Genomic DNA, 10,825 nt, shown 5'->3' on the forward strand with positions numbered 1-10,825 from the left:
TTATCGAATTTGCGTCTACGCCATCTAGCAATGGTAGAACCTTTGATCCGAAAGAGAGGAAAGTGAGTATCCACATGCAAGACAGGTGCATATCTGACAGATTATTGAAAAAGTTAGCTCTTTACTTTCTTCCCCAGTTTGATCAACCAAACCATCTTTTTCCTTCTTTTTTCTTTTTTCCCTTTCATTTTCTCTTCTCTTTCTGGGTAGAAATCACCCAGCCCATCTACTTTCACATGCCGACTACTTGAGTGCGTACATCTTTTACGTTTTGTTTGCAGATGCATGCATTCTCTACTTGTAGCTCATGTAAGAAAGCTAACTTTCAAGTATATAAGCTTATGTAAGAAAATTTGCAAATAGACCATTATTGATTCCGGGAAAAAACATTGCCTTTGTTTGAATAATTACTATAACATTTTTGTAATGTGATGGAAGTGAGATAAAAATGTGGTTGGAAACATAAAATAATACTACTACAACAGTTATGTAGGCAATGATGCTGTGTCAGGTGATCTACAAACTTGGCTCGTACTCTACTAATATGCTTAGTACGCTTTACTTCTCTTCTTCTTTTTGGCTGCAAGAGCCAACTTTCACGGTTTCGGTTGTAACTCAACTCAGTGGCTTAATTTGATTCTGCCTCTGCTGCAACTCCCAGTGGAATGACAAAAAATTGCAGGTAGATTTCTACGTTGCATTATCCTGATAGGCAGGAAGGGGTGTATCAGTTTTTGGTGCTGGACCTGTCACTTTCTTGGTTAAGATATTACACTAAATTTGTATACTACGAAAGGGAGATGCCCCTTGTGCTAAAAGATGCCTACCAGAAGAATGTACAATTCGACATGATTGCCACCTCCTGCGTTTTCATCGTATAATGAACCTTGCGGGTAATAGACTACAAACACAAATCGCACGATGCCTTGACATTTCTAACCAACCCCTTTAGAATGGATTTAACTGTGCTATGCTCAGCAAAATTATGTAACAGATGAAAAAGTATTATAGGATTTAGAAAACAGAAAAACCAGCCAGTTCATCATGCCTACTACCCGGTTGGTCCCAAATGGTGGACGGTCACTTCCATTTGGTACCTACTTTTCATTGCTGATTGAAGGTGTACAAGACAGGGTCACCTGTTCACGTGGATTTAGGAATTCGAGTGATTCTGTCCATCGGGCGATGCACGCTGGAATTGGTCTATGAGGGAGGTGGTGTTGGTCTTGAGTTGGAGGATGCTTGTGTCGTACGAAACGTGAATTCTGCTTTAGTTCATTGGAAGTAAAGAAAAGGAAATTTATCCCTAAATTATTAAGAAATTGGCAGGGAGCTCGACTATTTTTTAAAAATTTTATTTAAAACAACACTTTAATATTTGCACTGCACGTTTTGTTAGCCGCACTTCCACCATTTGTTTTATCATATAATCTAATAGATAAAAATTACTTTTATCATTTATTTTATCATATAATCTAATAAATAAAAATCATATAACAAAAAATGGCGTTTGTTTTATCATATAATTTAATAAATAAAAATCACTACATATAATAAAAAATGACAGTGGTGAGGGTGCGATTAATAAAAATGGGAGGGCAAAATTCTCCTTCTCAAATATGGATCCCAAATGTTATCCAACACATAAAAAGAGGGAAAGTTAACATTGGCACAGGTTTCCGCTTCTCTGGCCCTATTGGAATTCGGTTGGGGGATTGGACCAAATACTAGTTGAATTTTAAAAGCGTGCTCTTCTTGAAAATCATGTCACATCAAATACCATTTTTTTTTAAGCTCGAGACCCTCACTTGATTTCGATGCAACGGATCTTCTGTACCATATCCTATCTCACATCCTGTCTCACTCCTTAAAATCTCGCCAAGTGTCCCTTAATAAACCAAACCCTTAAACAATTCAACTCGGACCATATTAAGTTAATTAATCGATTAATCGGACAAAGAAATTTAATCTCTTTAACCAATATAACCAAAACCAAGAAAAATAAAAAACTCTTTAACCAAAATCACAATTTTTCAACGGAAAAAACCCTAAAATATTAAAAAACCTCTGTCCGAGTTCATCATCTTCACCATTCAGCTTTGACGAAATATTCACGGATAAAGCTTCGAAGCTCTTCCCAGAGGTGAGAAACAAGTTATTTCTTAAAAACCTTGGTGGGGTTCTTCGAAGCTCTTCGCAGGCCAATTTGATGTGATTTGCTAAGCTTAGGCACTTGATCTAGTTTTCAGCTTCAAATTGGTCTGTTGATACACACCTTTGAATTAGTTTTGCTATATCCTCAATTGCAGGGAAGAAGTAAGAAATTGGTTATATTCTCTAGTGTGTCTGTTTTAGTGTTTTGGAACTTAGGTGTAGATGATTTTGGGAGGGTAACAAGTTTGCGTTTATCTTTTGCTGATTGAGGGAATTTTTCTTCTAATTTGCAGCTTCCAGTCTGAATGTTTCATCTGTTAAATTGTCTGAAAATTCGGTATCTGCTGGACGAAGCACACCACCTGTTCGATCAAATGCCTAAGAGGAAGATGAATCAAACTGTAAGGTAAAAGTCTGACTTGGTTGCGCCCATATTTTTGCTAGTAGAGCAAAACCTCTACTTCAAATGTTGTCTACCATTTTAACCTTTTTTCCCCTCAAATGTTAAATATGTGCCATTTGGATAAATTGCCATTTTCATATTTCATTTGTTTCAATCAATGTTTTCCGTAGCAGATTTTTTGGGTTCGTCTCGAACTTTCTTTTCCTCCAATCAACTCTGTGTTCTCAATTTTTTCTAGTTTCATCTTCCTAGAAAGGAAAATGGAGTGCAATATTGAAAACTCTATAAACTCTGAGAAAAAGTGATCAAGGTTTGACAATTTATTTTGTTTATGTGAACAATGCTATTTTATTGTTTGACTATTATTTTTTTTTGGTTCCTTAGTTCTACGATGAATGATGAGCATGGAAATAGTATTGGGATCCTTATTTATAATTTGGATAAAAATGATTGTAGGAATCTGGAAATAATGTTGTTCATTCAAGTATGGATTCTATTACAATTCAAGGTTTTGTTCGAGAATTACCACCACAACAGGTTTAGTTATTCGTCATTTTTCTCGTGTATAGTATAGTAGATATGTAATTCATTCTAAATTTTTATTTGAATATTTTATTCTTAAATGACTAAACTACATTGAAGGTATATTTTGTCAATGATATTTTTAATTCGTGATTGTCTCTCTTTAATTATATCAGGGATTTGGAATTCCAATAGAAGACTCTTGCACCCTTTTGTCCAGATGAAGATTTATAACCAGCCATGTATGCTCCCTCAGCTCGCAAGAGGGGCACTCAGTTTGGATAGAACAGGTTTTCCATCGGTCAGGCTTCTTAAAAGGACGCCGGGATGATGGTCACATGCTTCATGTTGCCTGTGACACGGAAATGCGCTAGGGAGATATTTGTACTTTCACAGTTTCTTTGCTTGCAATAAAAAGATATTTACTTAAAAAAAAAAAAGAATTCCAATAGAAGACATCTGCAATAGGCAAAATACTAAGAACATGACACAATTATTACAAGTAAGTGAATATTATGCTTTTTGTAGATATTATGTCAACCATTAGTTGCATGTTGTTTCTTATCTATCTCAATTTTTTCCAAATATTATAGTTTTGCAAGTTTACAGCTGTTTGTTTGTATTTGTGGTCTTTTATTTCTTATTTTTCTGACAGACGTTGAACCCTAACTTCTACCAAGGCTATGATTTGATGTCTTCAAGTTCAATAGCACAACAGCATGCATCAATAAGTTTAGTCCAAGTAAGGAAAAACCTTGATTAATTATTTAATCTTATATATATTAGTTTGATAATTTACAATTATAATTCAATATATTTGCTAACTTTGGGTCTGTTTTTGTAGGCACAAGAACTTGAAAATAATGATGATTCTGATCAACAAGTTGTTGAAAATGGGAAAATTGAATGAAGATGCTTATGAAGAAATGGAGGACAAGACTGTGGGATTGCGCTCATGGATTAATTAGACCTTTAAGTGGAATAATACTTTGTGCTTATACTTATTGATTTTGATATTTTTGTTCAAATATCTGTTAATAAACGTTCTTCTGACTAAACTGTAGAACATGAGATATATTAGTTGAGCTGCCCTGGATTCTTGATGCATACAAGAAATCGTCTTTTGAATGTTCCTCAGCTTTGCATTTGTTTAACCATACAATAAGAAAACCCAGATTTTTGTTTGGCTTTTAGATTAATTTTGCAACTTGAGTAGACAGAAATTAGAGAAAACCAGCAAAATAAAGCTGCATTTTCGTTCCTTTTTTTTTTCTTCTTCTTTAATGTTTGAGCTACCACGCTATTTTTTCAATGTCAGTAAGATTTTGCATCGGACTTTATTCTGCAGGAGAGAGACTTGTCTTAAGATTGATCCTTAGACTCACAAGTCAAACAACTAAAGCTTATAACCTTACCAAGGTACTCCGAAAACTTGTTCTCTGATTCTAAACAACTCGGGACCAATCTCGTATTTGACTGTTGACACCAAATTGTATATATAATCCATATAACAATGCTGAAATTCCCGAAATATGTCCATAAACCAGGCCCTGTACACCTCTTATTCGAATGGGAAGGATAAGATTCAGCAACAATTTAAATGCAGATCCTCTACTAATAGTAAAAACAAGTACAAACTCATTCTCAAGAATGTTCAAGTAATCCATAATTTTGGTTTTAATATCATGCTCCACAGTACCTTCCTCTGCACCCCAATGAAGTACATGATTGCTCAAATTTGCAGTAATTTCCTTTAAGCTAAATGTAGATGAATCCCAATACTGTAGCGTTTGAAAACAAGAAAACAACCCGTACAAAGTCAATTCTCAATTGATCAATTGTTTCTCAACATTGGAACTTTGGGTACAAAGTCAAGAACCAACAAGAAGGCTTCATTAAAGCCAGGAATGGATTCATCAGTGCAAAATGTCCTTTCAGACAAAAGAGTAGTTGCCCTCAAGAATTCCTTTGGGGCATTAAGCCTTGCAAGAGATATTGACCTTCCCAAGCAGCCATCTTGATTCAAAGACTCAGAGTCAATTTCATGTGTTTTTACGAAGTGACCCATCTTCAGAAGCCTCCTCGAGAGCCCCCCTTAGTTTGTTCTCCGGCGAATTCTTGAGAGTTGATGGCTCTGCCTTACCCCACTCCTCATCCTCCTCCACGCAAGAACCTTTTCCTCTCCTACTCTTCTTGTCCATCATCAAGGTTGCACAGAATGATATAGGCTTCCATAGTCTCAGATGCAGTAACACGAATTAGTTCCAGTTGACTGCAAAAACCTATCATCATATCATATACCCCTGCAGTATTAGGGAAAAAGTTACAAGCTTTACATGATTGAAGCTTCGTTATGCATGACATTCTGCAAATAAGAGATTACAATTATCTAAGTTACATAATTTTCATAAACATTGAACTTTGTAAACAGTAACAATGAAGTGAATGAATACATAAACCCTGTAACTAGTCACACTAATGCATGTCAAGATGGCACCTCTATCCATATACACCAAAACCAGAAAACCATTGCAATTTGCTGCAGCAAATGTAACTTTAAAATTATCGGTAAAGTTATCCTTTAAAATTTAGAAAAACTAAACGTAACAAAAGAACTTTGGGGGAAAGAGAGAGAGAGACCATTTCTCTGTTAGTTGCACAGCACCCCACAAAGAATTTGAAAAGCATGGTGATTAAAACAAGGAAATTCTTCATTTTTCAGACACAGGATAAAAATTGTTATGCAGTTTCTAGCTTCTTTTTTGAGCTCACCATTTAATAAAGCTTGACAAGTTATAAGGATGGCCTACTGAGTACAATCATCAGTAGTAAAACAATGATCACACATGTTTCTTGGCTTTAATTCATAGTTACAGAATAAAAAAAAGAGCGTTTTTTTGAGAAGCACTTACCTTTAGGCCTTATCAGGTTTTAGATGATCTCATCTGCCAAAGACAGAGATAGATTTCCCAAATGAAACCAGCAGGTTGACCAATAATACTACTACGACTAATCAAGATTATGAATCAAAGACCATCCATTCATTGTTGATCAATAATACTACGACTAATCTAAGATTATGAATCAGCATTTGATAAAAATTTCAACTCATGGACTAATTATCAAATGCATCAAATAAATTTGCGACACGAAAGAGTAGAAGGGAGACAAGAATCGCATGTGCCAGCACAAAAAAGTAACCATCATGCAAACTTTAACATATTTTCTAACTACTAATTACAAGCCTACGGGTAGTCCTAATAAACAAAATCAAACGTATAAAACGCAAAACACCCTCCTAATAAATATAGGCGCAACCAAGTCAGACTTTTACCTTATAGTTTGATTCATCTTCCTCTTAGGCATTTGATCGAACAGCTGGTGAGCTTCGTCCAGTACATACCGAATTTTCAGAAAATTTAACAGATGAAACATTTGGAGTGGAAGCTGCAAATTAGAAGAAAAATTCCCTTAATCAGCAAAAGATAAAGGCAAACTTGTTACCCTCCCAAAATCATCTACACCTAAGTTCCAAAACACTAAAACAGAGACACTAGAGAATATAACCAATTTCTTACTACTACACACATGCAGTTGAGGATATAGCAAAACTAATTCAACGGTGTGTATCTATACCGATTTGAAGTTGAAAACTAGATTAAGTGCCTAAGCTTAGCAAATTACATCAAATTGGCCTGCGTAGCTAGAAAGAAAATGCCCTGAAAGCAAATTATTTTTTAAAAAAAAGTTGCAAAGATTACCGGAACCGTTCAAATTCTGGAGGTAGCAAAATTAAGTCGCATGCTCAAACAAAACTTCGGAAGCGGAAGTACCCATTACCCAGTACAACTTTACACTAAAACTAAATATTTGTTTCTCACCTTTGGGAAGAGCTTCGAAGCTTTATCTCATCCTCGTAAAAAAGTTATTTCTCATGGGAAGAGATGATGAAGAGGACAGAGGACCTCTGGGAAGAGCTTCGAAGCTTTATCTGTGAATATTTCGTCAAAGCTAAATGGTGAAGATGATGAACTCGGACAGAGGTTTTTTAATATTTTAGGGTTTTTCCGTTGAAAAGTTGTGATTTTGGTTAAAGAGTTTTTATTTTTCTTGGTTTTGGTTATATTGGTTAAAGAGATTAAATTTCTTTGTCCGATTAATTGATTAATTAATTTAATATGATTCGAGTTGAGTTGTTTGAGGGTTTGGTTTATTATGGGACACTTGGTGAGATTTTAAGAAGTGGGACAGGATGTGAGACGGGGTGTGGTACAGAAGATCCGTTGCGTGATTTCGAGCCCGATAACTTTCAGTTACACTCCTTCCTCGTATCATCCACTACTCAGTAATTGTAGCAATTACTTTCCATTCCACGGCTGGCTTTCTAATGCCACACCTAGTTTCTTTTGAAATGGCAAATTTGCATTGCTTGGATTATTTGTTTCCGTCGGAAAATATTGTCTTTTTCCGTGATTACATTTTCCTATCACCTTTTTCCCTCACATATATCAAATCGTTACAGTAATTTTTCCATGAAAAATGACAGAAAATGTAATCCAAATACAACCTTATACTTTTCAAAGTGTATCAACTTTTATTATTGAAGGACATAATTGTTATTTTAATAGATATTTGCTATGGAAAAAAAAGGGTGCTATGGATGTATCATTTGCCATTTATATTATGATCCGAATTCCAACTGAATACTTCAACATGTAATTCTAATTTAGGAAGTTATTCCTAAACCTAGTCATTGGTATTACACCAATGTGATTGCTTTATTATACCTTGATGATTTTTCAATTGTGTACCATCCCATTTTTTTATCAAGATATGAAACCATGACACAGTGTCGATGGATTTAAAAAAAAAAAAAATTAAATATGCTTCTTTATTTTTCAAAGTTAGGCCCAACAAATTTAAAAGGCATACATGTAAATTGAATTAGTATACAATCTTTTCTTCTCATCCTTCTTCAACTTCCAAACAAAAGAGAATTAAGACCTTTTTTTTTAAACTCCCAACCAAATTACATATTTCCTCTTCTTTCTTATCTCTCATCTTTGCTGTATATAAAGTCATTTTGTGATAAAAGAAAGTGCCACTCGATGTTTTTACAAATTTACCCCATTTTTTACAGGGCACTACTCCACTTAATACTATCAAAAGAAAAAACCCCACACTTACTTAAAAACCTTCTAGTTTTAAGGCTTTTAACCACCTGTGTATAACCAACTAAAAACCATCAATTGGATTAGAACCAAGAAAAGGAAAAAAGTGCAAAAAGTCAACAGATTATTTCAAGTAAAACTACTAATTTTCATTTTTTTGATAAAAAAAACGAGGGTAAACTACACTTTAACTCCGTATGGTTTAGCAATTTTTCACATAACCTTCGTGTGGTTTCAAAAGCTACACGTGATCTCCTTATGATTTAGATTAAAGTGTTAAAGTAATGAAATTTGCATTACATATAATCTCAACAAATTATTTTAGGCGAAGTTTCATGATATTTTTACGAGCTTTCCATATTTGATAATCTATTTATTTCGATATTGATTGGGTTAAAGTGGCATATGTAATGCGATGTGGAATTGCGCTTGACTTGGATGGGCGCCGATCCACAGTTTTATGAAGTTTGGGGATGTCTCGATCCCTCGATGTCCAAGGAGCATAATTTTGTATGCAACTACGGTTGTGTTAAGATTGTAATTTAAAAAAAAAAAATTTTTGTAGAAAATGAATTATAATGATTTGATATGTGTAAGATAAAAAATGATTTGAAAATGTAGAGATTTTTTTGATGAAAAATTCATTTCTAAACAAGGCAACATTCATGTACGTATATATCAAGCTTTAAAATTAACAAGCTCACGAGCTTTACAAATAACTGGCAACTGCCAGCTAGTCTTTGTGCGCATCCAAATTGAGCTACATCGTAAGGAGCCCTTCCTCTAGGTTTCATGTTAGAGGTTAACAGCCATTTTGGCTAACCTATGACTACACATGTTCACTTCTCTTCCGATGAAGGAGAAGTTACATTTTGCCAAAAAGGGTTTACTAAGGGATGTAATATCACCGCTACTTACAATATCTATAGTGGAAGTGCCATAGCAGCTTTGGTTAATTATAAATGTCTACAACAGATTTATAATCAGACAGGATCAACACATCCTCCAATTTAACAAGGAACTCAAAATAAATACAGTAATTCATGGTAAATTTCCCACTGTATTTGTCTTCTCGAAATTCAGCCGGTTGCTCATTTCATCACACCAAAAGAATTTTGACTCTAAAAAAAGGGCAAAAAAGAAAAAACCTGAAAATCCAAACATCAGCTCTTGTGTTCGAGGCTTAAAGGTCAAGCCTCGAACACTACACGACAACCGGCCTTTTTCCTTTTAGCTATATAGCACAATCCGCACCTTAAATATTAAACTCATTTCTATCGTCGATAACCTTGCAATCTACGGCTCCGATCTTAGCTTACCCTCTTCGACGCGGATTGAAAATGTTGTCCGTCGATTAGCATCACAATATCAACGGCCCGGTTTCGCTGCCCGCCACAATTCGAAGCCGCTACCTCGCCAATATATAGCCAATCCCACCCGCTGTCAAAACTCGTTCAAATATTTTTATTTCCAATTGTTCTCTCAGAGAATTCAGAAAACCCTAGAATTCAAAATCTCCTCCCACCTTCTCTGCAAAAATGTCTGGCCGTGGAAAGGGTGGCAAGGGTCTGGGCAAGGGCGGAGCCAAGAGGCACAGGAAGGTTCTAAGGGATAACATCCAGGGCATCACCAAGCCAGCCATTCGTCGTTTGGCCAGAAGAGGCGGCGTCAAGAGAATTTCTGGGCTGATCTATGAAGAAACCCGTGGAGTCCTGAAGATTTTCCTGGAGAATGTCATCCGTGATGCTGTGACCTACACGGAGCATGCTCGCCGCAAGACTGTTACTGCTATGGACGTGGTTTATGCTTTGAAGAGGCAGGGTAGGACTCTTTATGGATTTGGGGGTTAGGTTTCTCGTTAGTGCTCGAATTGGGTTGGGGGAAGGGGAATTGGTAGGTTATCTTTTGTTATTGAGATTGAGCTTACATTGTAATTAACATTACATTTGCAGATCAATGGATGTTAGGATTTCCACTAGTTGGACAATTATGATGACTATTGAGGAACTGAGCATTCATTTTCCTGAACTATTTCTCGTTTGAGCAGCAACTCTTTATGTTGTTGACATGAATTTATCTTTGTTAGTGATCTTTGCAGGGCCTTTTGTTTTGCTATGTTCATTCGATGCATTGTCTTGCCTTTATGTTTGATGAGAATGTGATTGTTTAAACGTGCAGCCTAGCTGTGGTTTCTTATGGTTGAAATGGCCTTGGTTGTGAAATATTGAGTATTTTTTACTTAGTTGTCGTTTGACTCATGGATTGCTTAAATGACGAGTTTGTTTTAGGATTTGCATTGCTATGTATTTGGTGGATGTCCTCTGTTTCCTGCCTTTGGTCAATGGCCTTTTGGTTACTACCTACTTGGTCAAGTTACTGCAGATATTGAAATTCTGAGCGGTTTCATCTTCTTACCATTGGATCTATTTGATGTTGAAGGCAGTTTTTGGCTGTGGCGATGTGTTGGTGCGGTTTTAACACAAGCAGACCTTAACTTGAGTGATATGAATAATAACACCAGTGCTCTGATTGACAGTACTGCAATCTAACAGAAAGTTTGTCTCCTTATTGGTTC

At 35.7% G+C, this 10,825-nt stretch overlaps 1 protein-coding gene and 2 long non-coding RNA genes across 5 annotated transcripts; 2 read left to right on the forward strand and 1 right to left on the reverse strand.

Moving 5' to 3' along the window:
* The first annotated feature begins 1,705 nt into the window (after positions 1-1,705).
* LOC113727711 (uncharacterized) lies at positions 1,706-4,212 on the forward strand. Of its 3 annotated transcripts, XR_011839990.1 has the most exons (6): positions 2,150-2,316; positions 2,448-2,560; positions 3,014-3,094; positions 3,256-3,581; positions 3,735-3,821; positions 3,924-4,212. It is a non-coding gene; the product is annotated as an uncharacterized lncRNA (long non-coding RNA). The 3 variants fall into 3 exon arrangements; XR_003457882.2 differs by lacking the exon at positions 2,150-2,316 and adding an exon at positions 1,706-2,143 and having other exon boundaries at positions 3,256-3,821; XR_003457889.2 differs by having other exon boundaries at positions 3,256-3,821.
* A 518-nt stretch (positions 4,213-4,730) lies between these two features.
* Positions 4,731-7,101, reverse strand: LOC113728522 (uncharacterized). Its single transcript, XR_003458107.2, has 3 exons — positions 6,961-7,101; positions 6,414-6,526; positions 4,731-5,382 (listed from the first exon to the last, which is right to left on the reverse strand). It is a non-coding gene; the product is annotated as an uncharacterized lncRNA (long non-coding RNA).
* Positions 7,102-9,686: 2,585 nt separating this feature from the next.
* LOC113728514 (histone H4) lies at positions 9,687-10,278 on the forward strand. Its single transcript, XM_072077509.1, has one exon. It carries the CDS (start codon positions 9,789-9,791, stop codon positions 10,098-10,100), a length of 312 nt encoding a protein of 103 aa, XP_071933610.1. The 5' UTR covers positions 9,687-9,788; the 3' UTR covers positions 10,101-10,278.
* Positions 10,279-10,825: the final 547 nt, after the last annotated feature.

Source organism: Coffea arabica, chromosome 1c (genome assembly GCF_036785885.1).
Source record: "Coffea arabica cultivar ET-39 chromosome 1c, Coffea Arabica ET-39 HiFi, whole genome shotgun sequence".
NCBI lineage: Eukaryota > Viridiplantae > Streptophyta > Magnoliopsida > Gentianales > Rubiaceae > Coffea > Coffea arabica.